Source organism: Microcaecilia unicolor, chromosome 2 (assembly GCF_901765095.1).
Source record: "Microcaecilia unicolor chromosome 2, aMicUni1.1, whole genome shotgun sequence".
NCBI lineage: Eukaryota > Metazoa > Chordata > Amphibia > Gymnophiona > Siphonopidae > Microcaecilia > Microcaecilia unicolor.
The window spans coordinates 536,955,592-536,978,849 of NC_044032.1; the positions used below are offsets into that span (position 1 = coordinate 536,955,592).

Consider the following 23,258-nt stretch of genomic DNA (forward strand, 5'->3'; position numbering starts at 1 on the left):
CTGTATGTCTCTGTTGATCACCCTCCCCTCACCTATCCACACCCACCATGTTAGAATATCATTGATATGCTTTGATGTCCCCATGCATACTTCCTACCCACCCCCCTCCTCCCACCCTGTCAGACTGTCATAGTAATGCTTGAATGTTTTCACTTATATACACTGTCAGCTAGCACATTTGCTTATTTCCGATCTGAGGAAGAAGGGCAACCTTCGAAAGCTAATCAAGAAATGTATTAAGTTATGTCCAATAAAAAAGGTATCATCTTATTTTCTTTTCCATGTTTTATTTTGTTTGATTTCTATTGATAACCAAATAGTATAGAAAGGGGGTAAAATGGGCATTTGAATTGTTACCAGACAGTCGGGTAAACTGAGCATGGCCAATTTAAAACATGCTGGGGCCCAGGCAGAAATTTGGGAGGGCTCCCCAAAGCCCATCAACAGGCTGTATCTCCTTAAGCTTCATGCAGGATGGAGGCTCAGGGCAGTGGCCCTGTTTACACCCCTCTGATGCGAGCCCTGAAACTGAGATTCAGGGTGACAAAGGACATGATGTATTTCTGTAACAAGGTCACTTTGGAAACAGAAGTAAAAAGTTTTAGTGGTGCTGTGGACTTTTGGCTTTCATAAGTAGTAGTAGATCTTTTGAAAAATATTGACTATCAACATATCCTACCTTTGTATGGTAGATTGATATAATATGCATATCTTTATGTATTGTATAGCCTGATTTTGAGCATTGATGACTTACATAACTGATTCAGTGTGATAAAATTGGGTTTGATTGTGTGATCTGGACTGTTCTGTCAGGAACCCAAAAGAAACCTAAAAGAAGGGATTTAAGGGACAGAGGTGTCTATAGTTAATATTGTGTCCTCCTGTCTCTCTCTATTCTCTTCTTTTTTTTAACTTTGGCTAAAAAGGGCTACCAGTCTGGAGCGTCCTTACAGGTATATTAATCACTGTTTGGCAGACCGGGGGGCACATCTTCAGGAAGGTAACCCTCTGTAGGTTAGGGTTACAGTCTATAGATAAAATGTGGGTTCAGGCTAAGACCAGTATAACTGGAGAAGGGGGTATCACTGGCAAAATAATTCACATTCTCCAGTGAACACTGACACTCGGTAACTCATTCCAAGCCACTATGGGGGTTCTGAACCAAAATGTTTACTCAAATTGTCTTTAAGCAAAAAGGACAATCATACAATAGAAAAAGTATAGGTAGAAAACAAAAACCGTAGCTTCTTATAGTCAACTTTAACAGGACTCTCCAGTTCCCAAGACCCCCCCCCCCCCCCTCTCTCATATTGATTACACTCTGATGTACATGCAGATCTGTTTGGCCCTTCTCTTTCAAATTCATGACACAACCGCTGCACCTTCTCTACTGGTACAATGACTGGTCTAGTTGAAGACCTTCATCTCTTACAGAATGGTGCCATGGCTGGTGAAGCAGGAGCCAAAGACAATCCAAATGGACTGGTTTCCCTCCAAAAGGGTCTCCTGCCATTACCTCACTGGTCAGGAGAACCTTGCCCCTGTTCTGGAAACTGTAGGGGTATTCACAAGTGTTACTCCTAAGAGAGCAGTGGGCTAAAGACCAGGGAATCCAGGGTTATGATCCCACCATACACCTGTGATCTTGGTTGAGTCACTTAACCCTCCATTGCCTCGGATACAATCTTAGATTGTAAGCCTTTGGGACATTTACTATACCTGAGTATCAACTAGCATTGAGCTTCTACTGAAAAATTCATTGGCTGAATCCAAAATCCCTTACGATTTGGAGCTATCTGGTCACATAGAAACATTATGGTGGATAAAGCATGTTCATTTGCTTCCTTTTACAATATACCATAGCCCCCCCCCCCCCCCCTCCCATCTGATCTTTGGCTTTGTTTCGGGTTCTCACAACTGGAGATTGTTTTTGCATATCCCATGCTATCTTATTTTGCTGTTTTTGTGTCCTCCGCTCCTTTCTGTGGAGAGGCAGTCTAATGTTACTCCTGACTAATACCTGCTTTGAGCCTCGTTTCTGGACATCTTGTTCTTCTTAACCTCGGATTATAAGTGTAGGCTCTCTTTGGATAAATGTTACAGATGCCCTATGATATGTAGAACACCTACACAGAGGAAAACCTTGAAAAAACCTCGGGTGGCTTCAGGCTTCAAGCTTCCTTCTTCTATCATATCTGTCATTCAAATTGATAATCTTTAAATGTTTGTAAACATCATACAAATAATTCTGAGGATCTGAAACATGTGATAGTAGCCTAGCCTGCAAGTCATGCTTGTCAGTTAAGCAAATCATTTTATTGTATCCTGCAGCCGCCAGTGAGACTGGAGGCAGAGCCTGTGCTAGGTCAAGCCTGTGGGTTTCCTTCTGGGGACACAAGTCTGGCTATGAACTTAAAGCCGTAGTACAGGATGCAGGTTTTCCATAAATTCTATTAGTTTAAAAAAACAAATCTTTAGGCGCTCACCTTTGTATTTTAGTATTGCCTTAACGTGTACCCATAGGTGTAATTTGCCTGCTTGCATTTTGGTTGGGGAGGGGGAGAGGAGGTAAATGGTAATGGAGGTAATGCATTTGGAATACATATATATATATATATATATATAATTTTTCTGTCCTTAATGGGTTCACATTCTGTTTTTTTTGTACTTGGGGCTGTGGAGGGTTAAGTGGCTTGCCCAGAGTCGCAAGAAATGGAGGCCAGTTGCCCTGGTTCTCAGCTCACTTCACTAACCGTTAGGCTAATCCTCAACTGTGCTAGGTAAGGAATTCATATTGGCAGCAGGGGAAGGGGAACAAATTTAGCATTAGCATTTGTAACATCTGGGGGGGTGCTACCCTCCCCCCCCCAAAAAAAAAAAAACCTGCACATATGCTTTTCCCATTTTGCATTGTAAGCAAATTGTGTTATTGTTCTGGTCTTCACCAAAACAGCTTTTTAGATAAATTGAAAAGATTAAATCTTTTTGTTGTTGTTGGAGTGCCTAGCTGCCTTCTACTTTAGGTTTGATTTGTTATAGCTAAGATCTGGCCATGAACTTTGAGCACCATTAATTTATAAAACAAAACATTTTCAGTGCAACCGATGCTTGAATTGTATATTACCCTTTTTATATTGAGACCTGAAGTGTACAACTCCTTTCTTAGATTAAAAAAAAATAAAAAATACACGAGAACAAAAGTGTAAGACCCTGAAGGGTACTTTAAGCTGGCTCTGAAGCATTAGGCAAACCAGGCAGCCTAGGCAGGGCAATGGTTTCTGGTGCAGCAAATAGCAGGCTGTAATCAAAGCTACAGCAAAACAGTGAAGGGGGCCATAGATGGAACAACGAAGCAGAGGCAATCATGAGATACCTGCATCGGGGATCACAGTACAATAAGTCATCATTCAGTAGTAATAAATGAAGATACCAGAGAAAGAAGCTTCTGAAGGTGGTGTACAGTAAGATTGTGTTGTTCTGTGGTATCATCTGATAGAACACTGATGCAGGCATTTGCTGAAACATGGGCTGTGTCTGGTCCTTCAATAAATTCTGCTTCCTCTCATGGTTGCCTCCACTTTGTCATTCCATCTGCAGCCCTCTTCACTGTTTTGCTGCACTGATGGTGTTGTGTTGTTTCCCTCCGATGTGCTTTGCATTGCAATCAAAGCTAGACATCTTAAAGAACCATCAGTATGTACTTTTACCCATAGGGAGTGTGGACAGTTTTCAAATAGCCAGTTTACCGAGGTAAATGGCTTTTAGAAATTGCCCTCATTACTTACATACATAGCAAAGTTTAATATTTAAAAAATGTTATGTCCGTATATTCATTTTGACAGAATTATTATGGGGGTGGGTGATAGGATAGGTAATGAGTTTAATTATGAAACTGTCTGGGGGCAGTAACTGAGGAGACTTTGAGCCATGAAAGATAATTGAGGAGGGTACAAGGCAGTTCATCTCTAGGATGTCTTCACTTTTGCTCTGGCCCTTTACATGTTAAGGGGGAGGAGGGACAGGAAGAACAATGAAGTACTGAGGCAGGTGCATGGTGGTCTGAATAATATAGAGGTCATACAGCTGAAAAGCTTAGAAGCCAAGCAGAGGTAAGTGGTTGGCTGTACTTGCAGAAGGAGATCTATGCACTAGAGAGCTGCACGCACGGGAATGGGGATTACGAGAATCCCACGGGATTCCTGTGGGGATGGAAGACATTGTTGCAGGATTCCTACAGGAGTAAATCAAAATCTCTGGTGACTCTAGAGAGGCAGCTGGAGTGCCAGACTGAGGCTTGAAATGCTGATTGGTAGAATAGCGAATACCAAACAGGAGGCTGTTGGGGTTGGAAGGAAACAGAGGGCTGTGAGCAGGTAAATAGCATTGGTTCCTGTGTGTATGGAGGAGATTGTAGGGATGGAATGGATCTTAGCAGGTACAGGTGGGTATGGATTAGATTTCTGTCCCTGTGCAACTCTACTGTGCACACAGCAGGAGGGTTTTTTTGGGTGGTTTGCCCCCCCCCCCCCCCCCCCCCCCCCGTTGCATAAGTCTGAGAGCCTTTTGCTGTTGTGTGGTACTCCCCAGTGGATGTTGTCACTTTATGTAACAAAAAAATAGCTTAACTAATTTGTGAGTAAAATCTTTCAGAAACAAATATTTACTATTGATAGCAGAGATGTCATGAAAGTTGTGGCTCTGGCAAAAACACATTAGTCTTCAGGCTGAGAACCTGCCCTTTGATAAAGCACTGCTCTTGGGGTTTGTTTGTCCTACTTGTTGTTGAAAATGCCTAGGGCTCTTGTCTTGAAGCTCACCTTTGCACCTGTCTTTATTTGCATATAAAATCAATTGGTTCACTTGGCTTCAGCCAAAGTACAGGGAGTGGAGAAAATCTTATCAATAGCTACTGTATATCCTGTTTGGACAAGCTGGGCTGCCTGGGCAAAGATCCACAGGGTGGGGTGTATGGGAGGAGCAGGAAAGCAGGACTGGATGCCAAAGAGGGGGGGAGGGGTGTGTTCAGTGAAGCACTGTTAGCCGCTGAGCTTCCTGCCTGCTATAAAAGCATGCTTTGTCTCATCCCTTGTCTAAACAGAACCCTGAATCTAAAATGTGTACCCCTACACAGTAACAGAGTACTTGATGGCAGAAAAGACCTGTAAGTCTGTCATGTCTGCCCAGTCATTGTTGTGCTAATAGAGGGTGATTGTCTTTAGAACATCCGAAGCACCTTTGTTTGCCAGCATCCTACATAACCATCCAAGTTAACTGAGAATGCAAATCCTTTTTTTTTTTTCAAGTTTGCACCTACCAACAACTCCTTTTCCAACTACAGGTTCCTGTAATAGAGACAGGACACTACCGCAGCTTTTAACCCTAACCTCTGGCCTCCTAGGTCCTCATGGTGTGTCTGGTTCATCAGATTCATCTAGTTCCTCTACTCTTTTCCAAAGCTGTTCACATAAGGACAGTCATTCATATGCACAAATCCTTTTGATATGTTGAATGTAGCAGTGGGCTGATGATGAAGGGATATTTTAGAAGGCTTTTCAAATAAATCTTATTTGCCAAACAAACTGTAAGCTTCTAAACAGGGCTATTGTGAAATCTTGGGTAAATTTCCATGTTTTATATGGTTAAAATACGGGTTTTGGCTGCCAGTTTGCCTCTGTTCTATTGTAGCCCTTGTTTTTCCAAACTGCATGTCTTAGTATTAGATGAGAGGGAGTATTTTTCCTTTACTTCTACAAAAAGAATAGGGACACCCCAATGTCTTGTCATTTCACCCCCCCCCCCTTCATTTCTTTATGAGATTACACAGAGCAGCAGCACATCTGAAGTTTACTAAAATGTCCCAGGTCCATCCTCAATAGTGCACAAATGCTGATAGATTTACACATGCTCCGAAAAAGATGTAAATGCGTGCATGTACTGGTACGCGTTTGTAAGCATATTTTATAAAATGTGTACATTGCATCCCCACCCACTACACTTATGGGAGCACCTATACACATATTGAGTGTTAAGTATATTTAAACACTTTCTCCACAATTATTAAAACTTTGAAGCGTTGTTCAGATATTTGTCAGAAGGTAAACATTTACTCAATTCAGAATTTAATGGGTTCATTTTGGTCCATAAAACTCCCCCTCCTCCTCCTTTTCCTCTGGTAATAATTTTCTTAAGGGCACCTTTCCTTCCATCCCCTTGGAAATGTATTGGCCAGCTGCCACTGACTTGCAGAGTAGCCATGCACAAAGACTTTGGCCTTAGTTTTCTTTCCATGAATCACTGAACTACAGATGACATGGTGGTGGTATTGATTTATTGTCTGAAAAAGTGTCTGTTTCCAGGAGGCTTCTGAAAACATGTCAAGCCTGAAAAGAAAATGATTTACTTAGGTAAAAAAAAAAAAACAGTGTATACATCTTATTTTGTTTTTTAAGTATATCTTAACCTTTCTTTCTTTCTTTCTCACCCCTCCATTTTGTTAGCTGCACCACTTGCTGGTAGATCTTTAGACATGGGCAGCCACCTAGCAACTTACTTGTAGCCAAGAAGGATAGTGTTCAGCAGGAAGTAGATAGTGTCTTGTCTTGTCTTGTCCAGGCCTTATTCTTCATAAACAGTTTTACCCAGAATACTGAATTGGTAGACCTTGCATTAGTGTGGCCATTAATCTATAACTGAAGTGTTTGGGGGGAGGGGGGGATTGTTGGATGTTGTATCTGAGGCATATGTCTAATCCATCAGCCATATTTTGTTTACATTCTGATTTTAAAAAAATAAAAAATCTGTATAGTGATTGACCATCAGCTTCTTTACTGACATTCAAGCCTCCTGAACAGATCTTATTATATGCTGTTCAGGTAATTAGTTGTGTATGCTTTGATCAGATGCCCATGGTTAACTGCTATATATTCAAAATGTAAAAGAATAAAACAAAATAAAATAGTTGTAGTAAGGAAAGCTTGCTTTGTGATCTGCCAGAGGACTTACAAATGCTCTTGGAGATGAGGGGTGATCTGTAAAATAGTAGTATAGGGGAATCCACTACCATCATTATATAGTGTGGGCCTGGAGTTCCCCCTTTATCAGCTTGGCAGAGTGCAGGATTACACAAACTTCATCTGATGAATGAAATTTAAGCACAGTGCTTGCAGTTTCATAAGGTCTCTTCATGTAACATCTGTGTCAGGGCCGGTCAAACCCAGTAAGCGGGATAAGCACCGCAGGGGGGCGCTTGCCTTCAAGGGCGCCGCTGCAGCGCCATACCACGCCGCCCTTGGGGGTTTAAATCTTTAATTTACCTCCGTCCCAGCAGCCGCATCATTTGAAAGCCCTGCCTGTCTCTAGCCTTCCCTCCCTTTGTGGTTCGTTCCGCAGAGTCCCGCCTTCTGATGTCATTTCCTCAAGGGTGGGACTCTGAGGGAACGAACTCACGAAGGGAGGGAAGCCTAGAAACAGGCAGGGCTTTGAAATGACGCGGCCGCTGGGACGGAGGTAAATTAAAAAAGACTTAAACCACGCAGGATGGCAAGAAGAAAAAGGGGGATGTTGGGGGAGAAGAGGGCGGGCAGGTGGCCATAAATGGGAGGGGGGTGGGGGTGAAGGAGAATCGCTGGACAGGGGCAGGGTGGGAGAAGAGAGAAAGGAGATGCTGGGGGGGGGGGGCGCCAACATAGTCTGCAGGGGGGCGCCAGAGACCCTAGGACCGGCTCTGATCTGTGTGTACTGTGCAGCAGAGTCGTGACTGTCTTAGGGTGTGTATTCACTTTTTTTCACTGTTTTTAATTTGATGTCCTGATTTGATATATTTGTAGTGATATTTTTATTGCTTTAAGCTGAAATCCCAGCCCCCACGTCAACAATTTTCTTCTCTTTTTGTTACTTTTGTCCCTTCATACCTAGAAGTGTATTTTTGCTATTTCCTTTTATTGGCTTGCTAAAATGTTCCTTTAGTTATGCTGAAGCTGAGTTCTTGTACAATGAATTCCAGAACTAAATTATTTTGAATCCCAGCTCATTTTGAGTGCTGCTCTGTGTGTGTTTGCTTGGAATTTTCTAAACTTAGCACAAGTGACAAAATATTTAACTGCATGTTTAAGCATGTTTGTACTAAGATGCATCAAATTCTAAACTCACATTTTAACTGGTGATCAGGTTCGACTTTCCCAGGGTTGAAAGTTCACCAGTGGTGGGAACTAGTGTACCTTTGCATGTTTTTTGGCAAGTGAGCGCCATCTGCTGATTATAACTGGACATGCCATTTCTATGCATTATAATGGGCAGTATAAATCAGGGCTGCCATGATAAATAACTCCATTATTGAGGTTTAAGAAGAGTCCAGCACTGTTTAGGTGCAGTCAATTTTATTTTGGGCTCTAAAGGATGGATAGAAAAACATCAAAAGAACTGTTTGTTGTCTAGTTTTTCAGAATAACCACATGCCTGTTTTCTTAGGCTTCCACTGCCAGTGTCATGGTTCTTGCAGCTGTCTGGGGGTGATGCTGCATCTGAGTTTGCTTGATTGATGTTTAGCCATCTCACTGTGGCTTTCTAAAGGGTGCATTGCAAGATGGCTGAAACACAGGACAAGTAAATTGGCAGGGCACCACCCAGACAACTGCAAGAATCATAACTTTGTGCCTGCTTTGTTTTTTGGCTCTGTTGCTGCTTGTTTTGGCTCGCATAACACAACATTTTAAAGTCCTCATGAGAGAGGCATGGGGATCACTTTTATTTTACAATTTGTAATATTTCCCATTTCCCGCCCTCCTCCCTAGAAGGATATTCCTCCTAAAGGTAGTGAAATGCTAGCAGTCATAGGTTGTTTGTAGATGGTACTGACTTTGAATAATAACCTTATAGGTCTTGCTGTAGTGTAATATTTACAATACGATAGACTACATTTATTTTTGACATCTAAATCATGTTTTCAAACCAAGCAGGCTTTTTAGATATATAATTTATTTATTTTTTTAAAGGTAAAAAGACACAGAAAGCCATAAAGAAAGGTCACTTTCAAAATGCTGATGTTTGACCCGGTGCCCATCAAGCAAGAAGCGATGGACCCTGTCTCAGTGGTAAGTATTCTGGCGCATTCTCTCTGGTAAACCAGCAGTAGTAGATCCCTTTCAATTCTTGGACCAAATGTTAATTTTACAATTCATAGCTCGGATGAGGGGGAGGTTCAACTAGAGTAGTGCTTCTCTACCCTGTCCTGGAGTCACACCTAGACATTTGGGTTTCCAGGAATACCAAAATGAATATGCATGAGAGAGATTTGCATACCATGGCTCTCCAGTATATGGAAATCTATCTCTTGCATATTCATATGGAAACCATCTTATGGATAAGAGTAAGGGCAGGCAACATAGTTTCATAGAAGCAGTGTCTGTCTCCAGTAAGCTTTATTTTCATCAGAGCTGCAAAGCACACTAAAAGATCGTGCACTAAATAGATCATGGTGTTTGTAGCGGGATCCTTCATGGGTTAAAAGTACGATAAAAAATGGTTACTATACTTCCTGAGTGAGAGCTTTTAAAATGATAAACTGACCTAATATATACCCTATTTCATGCATTGTAAACAAATTATTTTTATACTACTACTACTACTTATCATTTCTGTAGTGCTACTAGACGTACGCAGCACTGTACGCTTGAACATCTCAGCTTTTTTTGTTGGTGCACAAACTATAAAAGCTAGTAATAATAGAGGTCTGTTAAATTAGATCCTTTCCCGGTGTGACTGCAGCTCATGCCAGCACTGTGCATGCAAGGGGTCAATCAACATGTAACTGAGTTGAGTTGCTAGGGATATAGCTATTTGTAATATTTGGTGGTACTCTTTAAGGGGGGTGAGAATTAGCTTGCATTGAAATGTTAGCATTTGTGCAAAGCTTTTAAAAAAACTTTTTTCCTAGTGAAAATAATCCTAGCCTACAATATGAGATCAGCATGTTTAGGATTCATTTTTGAACTCATTCCAGTAATTGTGTGAAAATCACAAATATTCCTCACTTGGTGCATATCATCAGTATGGAACCAGACTATGAAGACAAACTGACTGCTTGAGGTTGTTCTGTGCCATTGTTCTGACCAGCTGTGTTAAGTAATTTTATGCTTTGTGTAGTAAGATCTTGCAGCCTCTGAGCATTGTTTATGGTTCTGAAGCTCATATGCTGTTACACTGCAAGCAAAGCTTTCACTTTTCTGTGGATTATTAAGCTAGTATGAAATGTGTTCACTGTAAGCTCTGATGCAAAAGAAATGCTGGAGATTGAACGTGTGTGTGGCTATGGTTCAAGACTGCAGGAAAATTTTGTTTTTGTGAAGTCCCTTTGTGTCTAAGAAGCTGCAAAATGGAGCACTGCTTTGCAAAACAAAAACTTTGAGATTTCTGTGAAGTGTAATAGGTATGAGGAGAGTACAATGTTGGTAGTCCAGATCTATTTGGAAATCTTGTATTGATAACATCATTTAACTATAAATTTTCCTACAGTCCGTGGCTTTACTAGATAACATGGATCATCTTTGTTTCTTGTATTACTTTTGCATTACAAGGAGTATGAGAATATATTCCCTAACCTTAAAGTAACAAACAATTACAGCAGGGAGGCTTGTTCTACACTGATAGGAGGAGGCGGTAGTCCATGCAGAGAGCTAGAGTGAGTAAGTGCTACATGATCCTGGAGGGTGAGAAGCAAATTGGAAGCATTTCTCCTGTATATCATATGCCCATGGTGGTGGTATAATTCAAGAGTCTGTGGCTGGTAAATCTGTGGTAAAGGTTGAGAACTACAGCTGCATATGTGAAGTTAACTATAAAGGCATAATCCAGCTGCATTATTTACATGATGATGTAAAGGCTTCCAAAGAAATTCGTGGGAAGTGCAGGAAACATTGTTAATCCACATGTTTGTACAACTGAGTCAACACATTGACTTGAAAATTTAGTACATTGAGCTTTATTAATGGCCATGGTTTTGCTAGAGAAATTGGAAAAAGAAGGTTTAAAAATGCATGTTTGTAATAGAGATCGTACATGGGATCATGTTCTGTTTTAGAAGGGTAACAATTGGAAATAGGACTGGATAGTATGCAAGTTAAATCTAGGAAAATCTTGGAGGTTCATAATGAAATATCCATAATGTTAATAATGCTGTTAAAATGAATAGGATTAAATGAAAGGATGGATGCTTATACTGTCCTTCTGCAGTGGCAGAAGGAAGTCTGCTTATGCTTATGCTCAACAATGAGTTACTTCCTAGGTAGGCACTTATGTCCCATCATAATGTGTTTTGGATTGCTTCATAGACCCTTCAGGATCCCCCAGTATTTGAGGCAAAAGTCCATTTTAGAGAAACCAAGCAAAAAACAACAACAAAAAAATGTTTTCCATTTGTGCACAAAGCCCAGAATAGACTGACTTCTTGTGCCATGCAGGGCAGTATAGAGAAGGGAAGAAAAATGTATTGCTGCTAATGCTAAAGTGGCTTCAAAAATTAGTATATACAATATGATAAAAGCAAATCTGCCAAATAAGACAGACAACCTCATATAAAAATGAAACAAATGACATAAGTGGAATTGATATTAGAAAGTGAGTGGAAGAGAAGAGATACAATGCAATTTTTAATTTTCTCAGATTTGCTTCCATCAAGTAGCAACTAATTCATCGAGATCGTTAACTGTAGAATGGGAAATGAGGCACCTTGTTAAACTACTGTTTCTAGATCTGTTGGGATGAAACAAGGCCCTTAATAGGAAGTGCAGGGTGTGCATAGAAAAGATAGAATAGTAGATCCTTGTGAACTGTGAGGCCATATATTAATTTGGGGATTCAGCTATAAAAATGTATTGATTTGTTTTTAATATCTGCAGTATCTGTGTTGTTATCCTAGGTGAGTTAATGTTATGTTGGAGGTATATAGAAGAATATGGATTCACAAAAAAAATGCTCTGGCAGGCCTAATTTTACAGAAGCAGGGTCTGTCTCCATTAAGCTTGATTCTCATCAGAGCCCGTTCATTTCTCGCATAGCCTTCCACCTCCCCTTGGAGTTGATTCCATGCTATGTTGTTGTACTGCTGGTCGGTCGGGAAGGCACATACATGCACAGTGGGGATGCTGCAAGTGCTCTTAAAACTATGTAGCTTTATTTAAGCTCTGCACTGGGCGATGTGGATGGTGCCACCCACATGTGAGAATGAATGGCCTGCTGTCCTTGGGGGATACCTGCTACAAGTAGTATCTTCACTTTTCTGGAAGACTGCTTAAAAATAGCAGCTGTGGTTCTTCCACTTGGCTCCACAGGTAGCTTTGCACACGAGCACGCTGAAGGAGAGGCTATGGAGGCTTAGAGTAACTGCCACATGCAGACCGTATCAAAATCAGTTGGCTGCCACATAGAAAAGTTATTTATAGTAGCAAAGATGCCCCTTCAACAATCAAGAACTTGGATTTAATTATGAGTCTTGAAACAAAAAAAAGTATTCATGTGATCTTTGTAAAAGCATACACCTCTAAACTGAACTTGCTATTTAACTATTGTTGTTCTCTGTTGAGAAATACTGTGTGCACTGGAAGTAGGTTCAATATATGATAGCGTCCTGTGTTTGTTAGTTTTGAGCAGTAACTGTAAAGTTGCACACAGTAAGCATTATGTGTTGTATTTTCTCACTTGTTTCTCTCATGCTGTCTTCTGCAGTCGTATCAACTGAACTACATGGACCAATTGAAACCAAACAAATATGGCGTAATTTATTCCACACCAAACATGTTGCACAGCAAATTCTACCAGACTCCAGAAGCAATGTCTGGTGGAATCCAGATGGAGCCAGTTGACCTCACAATGAACAAACGCAGCTCCCCGCCTTCATCTGGGAGCATGATGTCTCCTCTAAAATACCACTCTGTGAGTAGAAGAGACTCTCCATTGACTATGTCTTCCCCTAGCCCACCCATCAAAAAACTAACGCCATCTCCACCAGCAGTACAGCCTTTTACTATGCCTCTGTCTATCAGCCCAATGATGGCAGCACTTTCACACAGTCGCCTTAGGAACTCTGCAGTTCTTCCACTTATACAGCCAGTCGTGGTTCAACCTGTTCCTTTTATGTATGCCCCTCATCTCCAGCAACCTATAATGGTGTCTACTGTTCTACCAGAAGACATGGACAATCCAAACTGTAAACAAGGTGAGTGGATCGATTTTCTCATTCATCCATTTATTTCAGGGTCTTTTTAAGTGCTCACTGTTAAGACAGTATATTTGTATATTTAATTTTTGTCATTCCATATAAAAAGCTCAGGGCAGAAAGTGTTTGTTGCCCTATAATTTCACAGGCATCTTTGATTAGTTAATTCATAGCATTTCAGTCCGCCTTTGGAATTTGTCAGTATGTTGGTTTACGATTGAAAATTGAAAAATTGTATTTCATTTGGCATGTTCCTACATTAATACTATCCAGTATTATTTTGCAAACTTGCTAAATGCCTGCTGTTAACAATAGAAAGTATAGTACAAAATCATTATGCAGCATAATTGATAGGATAAAAGCAGGAAAAGGTGAACGCAGAAAAGTAAAGTTGTAGATTGAATTGGCAAACCCTTACAGCAGAGGGTAAGAGAGAACCATTTTAAATTGCTGTGGTACACAATGACTGTAAATTTCAAAAAATGGAGAAAACACACCACTGCATTAAGTACTGGTACCAAAAAACATATTGGTGGAGCTTGATATAACCCTCCATCATCATTTATTAGACACCATTTGTAAGTAGCGGTTTTGAGCTGTACGGTTCAATTACTTGTGTATTTTTGTTTGACTAGGTTCACTCCACTCGCAGCAAACTCATTCTTTCATTGGCCAAAAGCCTCCATTGAAATCCTTTAAAATGTTTTATAAATGCTTACACAAATCTCCAATAAAAAATCTTCACCCATTTTTGAATCAAAACAGGAAAATAGAAGCATTTAACTTTAATCTCAAAAATGATTTTTTGATTGGAGATTTGTACAAGCATTTATTAAAAAAAAAAAAAAAAAATTCAATGGAGGTTTTTGGCCAATGATAGAAATGAGACTGCCGTGAGCGAGGTGAATCTGTTCAAACAAAAATGCACCAGTAATTGAACCACACAGCTCAAGACAGCCGAGGTCTTTTCCTCTATTGTTTTTGAAGTCAATATCAATTGGATATGAATGGTGTCATCTAATCGAAGATAGAAAGTTTTTTATATGACACTCCACTGATGTGTTTTCATGGTATACAAGGAAACATTTCTTTCACCAGAAGGATCAAAGTTGACATGTTTCAATTAGTATCATCAGGCGGTAGTAAAATAACTTGAGCATATGAGGCAGATTTTTCAGCTACACTTTTACCACATAGCTTTGTACAAAAGTTCTCTGTGCAAAGTTATATTTGCTATTTGGCTATTACCACTTGACCATTCAAGTGATATAGTGAGAAGCTGAATTTTATAATATATAATTTCAATATAACTTTAAACCCCCCAACCCCTGAATGTCCCTAAACATTCCTCCTTCAAGATACATAAATTCTGGTCATATGGAAGGTAACTTTATTTATAGCAGGGTGCCTACAGCAATTTTAAAAAAGTGTACTTGGTTTATAAAGGCACAGTAAGTGTCTGTGTTTTATACAAAATGTGTTGGTGCACAAGTGCTCATGCACAAATTTATATCTGACGGTGAAAATGTGTGCACATACCTTATTTTTATTAAGTATATACATATATCATAAATAGGATCATGTTTATATATGGCTATAGCAGAAACATCTACACTTACACTTCTCTATAATTTTATAAGACCTATTTTTTATATGTAAAACATACTTTGTATATGAAAAATGCTTTATAACAATGCCCCCATATTGATTTGAATGGCTAGAATTTGTGGTCCCCCCCCCCCCTCCGCTGCCAAACAAAAAAACCCAAAAAAACGTACTTGCTGCAGACTGCATCATAAGCGAGTTTTGAATATAAGCCCAGTGGTAGCTAAGCTCAAGGCAAATACTGCATGATGCAAAAGTTGTCAGGTCCTCTGTAAAGATTTCTGCTGATGAAAAGCATGTGAGCAAGCTTTTTTGCATGAAGTTTAGACGGCAACATGTTTGGAAATACGGAAGCTTAGGCAGAGGTAGGGGTGGGGCTTATTGAGGCACAGGAAATAAAGAATCAATAATGTGGCCACTGCTGAGAGGTAGAAATAAATATGCACATGAGATATGTGTAGATATAAACATACAAGCGTTCATAACCTCATTCGATTTTGATCCAGTACTGTTTTTATAACTTTTAACGCAATTTGCAGTTTTGAACAAGAAAGACTGGATACCAGCATTTCATGGCACTAGTTTTGGTGGTCATAGGGTTGAGATTCAAAAATGCTAGAGTGGCAAGTTTAGTATTTTTATTGCTGAAACTATTACACATAGTAGGTATGATGCCAAAACACAAAACCTTGCTTGGATGTTGAGAGTGTCATCAAAAGGTCCCAATAAAGGAAAAGTAAAATTAAGATACGGGTCATCAAGTAGTCACGATGGGTATTTGAGAGCCTTGGTGTTCATTAACAGGAGAACCACACTGCTGAAGAGGGGTGGCTAAAGTGTAGAAGAGTGCAGGGTTATAAATCAAATAGCTAGAAAGCACCACAGTCAATTATTATAATCAAAGCATGGCCTGCCTAAGCATCATATAATTGTATTAAATGTGAATTATATATCTTTGTTTTCTTCCCCTACCATGTGCCCCTCCAGTTCCAGTAATAGAATCTTATGAGCAAAAACCAGCACTATTAAAAACAATCAAAATGGAACCAGAATTTGAACAACAGATGATAGAGTTCATTCCAGAGCAAATATCGCCTTCGGTTATCAGCCCACCTCAGAAAGTTATACAGCATGAGTAAGTATATATTTAGGACTTCTAATTTTAAGTTATAAATAATTAAATGGAAAATATTTTAAATGTACAATTTATAAACACCTAAGTATAGAAGCTTTCTATAATTCTCCAACAGGGAGCTAAATACATTATTTCTTTCTAAAATAAGTGTGACCGTTAGCACATATTTGATTAGTATTGTTTTATATTAGGGTGTTTTGATGGGTTTATGATATTTTGATATATTCATTTTGGCCATTTAGAATGAGATGTGAAATCAAATATATAAACAATCTTTTCTGTGTCCCCTCCTTGTCGTAGTACATTTACGACTATAGAGGGCCGCCGAGAGGACACAGTCAGGCCCAGGGCAGGGCTGCCGCCACCCCCTTACCCTTCCTGTGTATGATCCTCCCTCTGTCTGTTGTCTCCTGCTCCTGTGTGCCGGGACCCGGGTTATCATATTAACGCAATCATCCAGGTCCCAGCACAGAGGAGCAGGAGAGAGACCCGGAAGCAGGCAGGCAGGAAGAACCTTCTGCTCCCTCGAAACCTGGCTGGCACCAGGCTCCTCCTTGGAGGACAGGCCCGGAGAACCTTGCCCTCACCCCCGGCGGCCCTATGACTGTAATATCTTAGTCTAGTTAGCTTAGTTGCCTTGTTTTCTTTGTATTATTCTGCTAATGCAAATTGCACACATATTCTGCTCTATAAACATTCCTGATCAAAAGTTTAGGGGTTAAATGGTCTTGCACTGTTACGCTAGCTTTTTGGTATTTGAGAAGTGATGAACATCAAAACCTTTTTTATTGGTTGACCTAGGGAATGTTCTTTTCTGCCTTCTTCCCTTCTTCTTCACCATCCCCAAAACAAACAAGTACTTTTTTGTCTTGCCTGAAAAAGCACCAGCAGATTTAAAGTTTTCAGATCTCCACAGACGATGGCATAAACCTCTTTTCCACTGCTATCATCTCGCATTGTATTCAAAACCACCTCTTTCCATATAGCACAGTGGAGGCAGAAAGTACTTTTTCTTGGCACATTTTGTCATAAACAAAGATGACCTATAAAACATTCACCTGGAAAATAATTGTTTATATAAAGGAATCCAGGATCCTAATTTTGTCTTAAAGTAAACAGGCATGGCACAGTTTTGAAATCATGTATTTCAAAACTAGGTTGAGAAGCTACTGTTAAGGTACTTCTCAATTGGTAATTTTGGATTTCTGGGTGGGGTTTGAGTTGCTGACACCATAAATGTGAGTAGAGAACAACTTTGAACACTGTGTACTACAGTGTACCACAGATTTTGTTTTCCCTAAGATGTGCACACTGCTTTAAAAGGTCACAGACTAATTTACAGTGCTGCAAACAGTCTCAAATTATTTTTGCAAACTGGGTGTGGCAGAAAGGAGGCAGTTACTGAACCGTGCATTTAATGCTTTCTTCTGTTTGCAATCATCACTAGTACATGCTGCCCCAGCACTACAGATCTGCATTTCCAGATTTGTTTGCACTTCTAATTGTGCATCCTGGTTCCAGGACATCAGTCTTGTCAACAAGGAAGGAATGTTAGACAGCAACTTGATCAGGTGGTAAAAAGAAAAGCGTTTTCTATTGTGGGGGGAGAAGAAATTAGAACTAAAGAAACATTATTCTATACTTGTGAACTGGCTAGGCCAGTTTTACTGGACGTAGACCAAGAATTGATGTAGCTAGTCATTCCCCTGGCTTGAAAAACAAAGTATCTGAAAGCATGCATCTTACATTTTTCATTCAGTTTTTGATTTGAAAATACAATTTACTAGTGCATCCAAAAGTCAGTTTCATTGTTTCTCCTGCTGCTTTTACCCAAAAAGAAAGGAAAAGAGGGAGGATGTACTGGTGAACTTATCAAGATCCATCATGTAGACTCGGAGTAACAATAAAGTCCAGCCTGCTCACAAGGTGGCCAGAGGCCTGCCAACCATACTTAAGCACTGGTCGTCAAGTCTCCACATGTCAACTATATAGGCAGCTAAACATATATCATCCCCAAGAATTGGGGATTCAACTTGCCAGTGAAGATGTCTTCCCCTCCCTCCTGAGCTGCACAACACCCTCACTCACAGTACAAGACTGTGATCAACAACCCTAGAGTTCCCGAAGCTTCATTTGTCTTTTGCCATTTGCGGGACACAGATCATAGAAGCCTGCCTGGCATTGGCCTCAGTTCCTCCTATGCTGGAGTTGCCAAATCTTCTTCAGTCTAGATGCTGAATGGTGTGCACTCGCCAGGAGCTCCAGAAATTTCATTCCTTTTTTCTAATATATATATTTTTTTATTCAGTAGCAGAACCCTATAGACTAGTGCTCTTCAGTGCAAAGCCCGGTGGTCTCTGGAGATTGCTGGGACATCTTCTCTACCCCCCCCCCCCCCGCCCCGCCCCGCTGTTCTCTGTCTCTCTACTCATGCTCGCGATAGAAAAGTGGAAGGGGGTGGGTGGGAGAGCCGTATGCTGGAAGTACAATGTGTTTCTCAGTAGAAGGTAGGCTGGGAAGGATGGAGATCATTGACGAATGCTGGGAAGATATTTGGTGGCTGGCTGTCAGGTCATGTGGATCCGAAGTGGCCCCGACTTACATATTTTATTTATTTATTAAGATTTAGTTACTGCCTTTTTGAAGAAATTGACTTAAGGCAGTATGTAGCAAGAATAAGTTAAACATAGGCAGTAGACCACTGTTGTAGACTATCCTCAGCAGTGCTAATAGGTAATTTTATAAAAGCACCTTTCCAAATCGGTATCCATGTGCTTTAAAATTGTAACAGTACTTGTAACCTATGCATACAGCTGCCACTGGGGGCACTAGTTAGTCCACCTTTGGCATAGGTAATGGAACATGATCATGTGAGGAGTAGCACATGGCAGTGTGGATGCAAAGGACCTGTGAGTGAGGATCCCCTTTTCCCAGTTGAACTCATAGGCACTGATCAGGCCTGCTTTTGCCTCATTACATGCATGGAGTTGTCATTATTGCAGTAGTACAGGCTTAAAATATAGGCAAACTAGGCACCTGCCTAGGACACAAATGCTTTGTGGGGCCCTGTCACATGTGGCAGTTGAATGACTCACAAGGCTGATTTTTGCTCTAAGTCATCTGGCAGAAAAGTTTTTGTGGGTTTTGTTTTGGAGGGGGTGGGGCTAAAGCCAACACTGTCTGCAAAAATCTGTCTGTTCTCCCCCAGCCCCTGTACATTGCCCTCCAGTTGCTAGGAGGAGTTGTCAAGCAACGTCGCTTAGTTTTCCTCTGCAGTCAGAACAAAGTCAAACCTCATTTGTGACAGTTTTAAAATGCGTTTTATGTAGTGGGGGGCCCAACTTGCTTGTTTACCTAGTACCCACCAAGGGGTTAACCCTGCCCTGTCTTGCAGCCCTACTTCAAGAAATTATCTCGATACATGTAATGAGGCCAAATCCAGTCTGATTCAGTGGTACCTTGCTATTTATTTCTTGCACTTGATATACCGCAGATGGATCCATAACTGGAACTAAGCGGTAGAGAATGGCACGGGAACAAAGTTTGTTCCCGTCTCATCCCTACCCCATCCCTGTGGGCACTGTCTCCGTTCCCGCCCTGTCCTTGCAGGTTCTATCCCCGTTTCCACAGGCTCTTGTCATCTACAGAAGCCTCAAACACTTATGATTTTATTTTTTAATTTTTTTATTAAAGTATAAAAAGGAACAATATACTGTGCAACTGTTTATAAATCACAAATAGAAAACAATAATAACATCCAGCAACTATAATAACCCCACCACCACCACCCTCTACCCTTCCAACCCCAACAACAGCTGACTTCTACTACCCCAAGGAACTCTAATCCACTCTGTTAAAATGTCCAGGGGTACAAAATACAACCCGTTCTGTATGCCGTAGTGAGGGAGAAATATGCTCTGTAAAGAACTGTTATGATTTTTTTAATCTGTGGATGAATAAGTCAACAACAATCTCAGGATTTATCTAGCTCTCCTGTCTTCCACAGTCCTTCCCACAATAGAAAATGTCTTTTTAGAAGATGTGCTGGTAGCAGGAATGTACAGGATCCCCAAAGCAAATGTTGTTAGTTGTGGCCAGCATGTTCGCTTGTTTTCCAAAAAAATGAAAATATCATCTGCGTCACTCAAACATAAACAGTCCAGTTCATTAACAGGATTCAAAATAGAAAACATGGGGACAAATTTTGTCCCCGTTCCCATGGGCTCTGTCCCCATCTCATCCTCGCTGGCTCTGTTTCTGTCCCTGTGGTTACCGTGAGTCCCTGTCCACATGTCATTCTCTACTAAGCTGTTTACATTAAAAGCAAAATAGCGCTGAGGGAGGAGGGGGATCAACAGAAAAGAGTGAAGATGAAAGGCTAGATAGTGAGTGAGTGAAAAGCTAGAGAGAAGATGAAGGTTTCAAGGAGAACTTTGAAGGATTGAAGAGAGGATATGGAGGTGAGGGAGACAGTTCCAAAGTTTGGGACCAAGCTAGCTGAAAGCAGTATCATGAGAGATAGTAAGATGTAGAGCAGATGGTGAAGAGAGACACAACAGGTTATCCAAAGAAAACCGAAGGAGCATGGGGTATCAGTAGCATGTTTAAACAGGCAGGAGCAGAGGGCGAGCAACCTTAAAGACCAGCATTAGTAGATTGTAGAGAATTCGGGAGGAAACAGGAAGCCAGTGTTCGAGATGGAGGAGAGGGGTAACATGATCTAAGCAGTAGACTCAATGAATTAATTTAACAGATGTGGATTGGATCAATTAACAACATTTCAATGAATAAAGGGTAAGACTAGTGCAAAGAGAATTATGGTATTCAATATGTGAAATGATCAAGGCAAGAGCGGAAGGACTGAGGGGGGGGAGGAGGAGAGGAGCGGACAGAGCGAATACGGTGGAGGTCGAAGAAGGTGGATTGAACTTCAGAATAAATCTGATCCTTAAAAATGAGCTTACAATTGGACAATGCCCAGGATTCTAATGGAATCACAAAAGGGAGCGGTTGTCGATGGCAGGGGTTAGGAAGAATGATGGATTCACATTTAGAGAGGTTAAGAAAGAACCGATTGTCCTTTAGCCAGGCAGAAAGAGCAATGAGACGAGTTTAGTACAGTTGGAGAGGACCAAAAGGGCACCCAGGAAGCATGTTGAACTTGTTCATTGCGTCCTCTATCGTGAGTTGGTCCATCTTTTCATCTCGACCAAAGAAAAACAGATGTTTTGCATAAAAACAAAAGACAGAGAATCTATGATTAATCCTTCATCTGTGTCAGTTGGAATTTGTCATGCTAAAGGTATTGTGATGTTTTGGAGTGGTGTAATGCAGCCCTGTCCTGGTTAGTGCAGAATGTGTTGACTGTACTGAAGGATTTGGCTGCACCATGACATGCTGTCAGCAGCGAAACTGGGTCTTGATTTTTCTTAATTGTGATTAGGGCTGGTAATATGGCATTTACAGTTAGAGCAAATCAAGACATAATAAAAGAGTAGATAACAGAGACCCCACAAATTTTTGCCGGCCAGAGTAGGGGTGGGGGCAGGGGAGTACAGCACAGTATTATAAAATGTTCTGTTACATTAATCATAGTGGCCAGTAAAATTGGCCTGGTGGCACATCCATTCAGAATGTCCAGGGGAGAACACTGGGCTTTTATCACTTATCTACCTCTAGCCAGACTTACAGTAATGTTTCCTGGGGTGGTGATATGCAGTTATCTGTATAGTGAATGCTGTGTAATGTCTCTCTCACACACAAAGCTCCTTATGAGGTTAAAAGCAAGGAGCTGTTTATGAAGGTGGGGAACTAGCTTCAGACATCCTGTGGGTGTGACACCTCCTCTGAACTCCTCTTTTAAGAATTGACTTCGGTGGTTAAATGAAGCCGCACCCACCTGCATGCCCCAAACAACAGGAAATTCTTAATTACTCTCTAAAGGAGTGGCTGGAACAGTAATGATTGAGACCTCTTCTGCTAAGCCTGCACTCAGTATTTAAACCCCATTGCAGAGAAAAGCTCTTTGAATACAAGAGCAAATTGCCCTTCCTGTAAAGTGATACATTAGAGCTTGGAAGAAGTTTATAAGACCTGTGGGGTTTTTTTTCTAAAAAGCAGAAATAGTCAGATTCCTGCTTTTCAAACCAAACTGGAGTCGATGTGAATAATAGCCTTTGGTTAGGCCCCAAGAGGGGAACTTCCTTTCTATTTTACAGCAACAAAAATAGGAAACAGTAAAAAATATACTAAAGGAAGACCCACATGCTGGTTACACCACCCACAGTCCTTGCTCTGCTTTTAAAATAATCCGTAAAGTGCATTCACAGTGAGAAAGTAGCAAAGAGAAAATAGTGGGTCATTCTGATTGAGTTGGAATGTTTGCGAGTAAACATTCCATTGAAGGCTCAACTCTTTTTGCTAAACATGTTAACTCGGTTCTATTAGAGAAGCTGGCTATTTATTTAAAATTAACTGAATCATTTAGATCATTTTTTTATTCTTGTTTGCTATATAGCTCAAAGGATAGAAAAACTTTAACATGTTTGAAAGTATCTCCTACTTGGCCATATGATTTGTATTTAAATTAGAAAAGTTACTTTAATGGCTATAGCAGGAATGTTTGAAGAGGTGATTCTGGAATGCAGATGTTAGCCCCCCCCCCCCCCCCCCCACACACACACACACACACCCTTTCTTTAAAGAGGGAATCTGGACTGACAGGCTTAGTGGCACTGCTATGCATTGCTTTATAGGAGAGATACCAGAGCCTGGGGCTGGGAAAATTGAGAAGCAGTATTCATAGTAATAGTAATACATACTTATGTACCATCAAATGCCAAAAGCTCTAGATGGTTTACAGAACATAGCAATAAGCTAAACACATAGAAAAATAATTGTTATAAACAGAATATTAAAATACAGATCAGGAAACCTACTCAAAAATTTAAGAGATTTACTATATATATATATATATATATATATATATATATATATATAATATAGTTTTTTTCCAGGGAGAGAATTCCACAATTGTGGGTCCACAGCTGCAAATATTGTCTTACGAATAGATCAAATATGAGAAAAAATTGATAACTTGTTAGCATGCAGCCATCTGCCTGGTCTATTCTGGGATCAAAAACAAAGGAAATTAGGTTACATCAGACTCCTTCCATTTAAAATTTTGTAAACAAAACATAAAAACTTGCAATTCGATGTAGGCTCCAAGTGTAAAAATAGTAGCAGTGGGGTGATCCTATCAAACTTTGATTTTGAAAATTTTGACCTTGCTGCTCGATTTTTTTATCAGCA

At 40.4% G+C, this 23,258-nt stretch overlaps 1 protein-coding gene across 3 annotated transcripts in view; it reads left to right on the forward strand.

The window, feature by feature from the left end:
• KLF3 (Kruppel like factor 3) overlaps window positions 1–23,258 on the forward strand; it is a 56,548-nt gene that overhangs the window by 26,628 nt on the left and 6,662 nt on the right. For all 3 annotated transcript variants that reach the window (XM_030191290.1, XM_030191288.1, XM_030191291.1), the window contains exons 2-4: window positions 8,991–9,089; window positions 12,718–13,207; window positions 15,800–15,947. In XM_030191290.1, coding sequence (XP_030047150.1) covers window positions 9,033–9,089; window positions 12,718–13,207; window positions 15,800–15,947 — 695 coding nt within the window. In that variant the 5' untranslated portion in view covers window positions 8,991–9,032. The remainder of the gene's footprint in view (window positions 1–8,990; window positions 9,090–12,717; window positions 13,208–15,799; window positions 15,948–23,258) is intronic.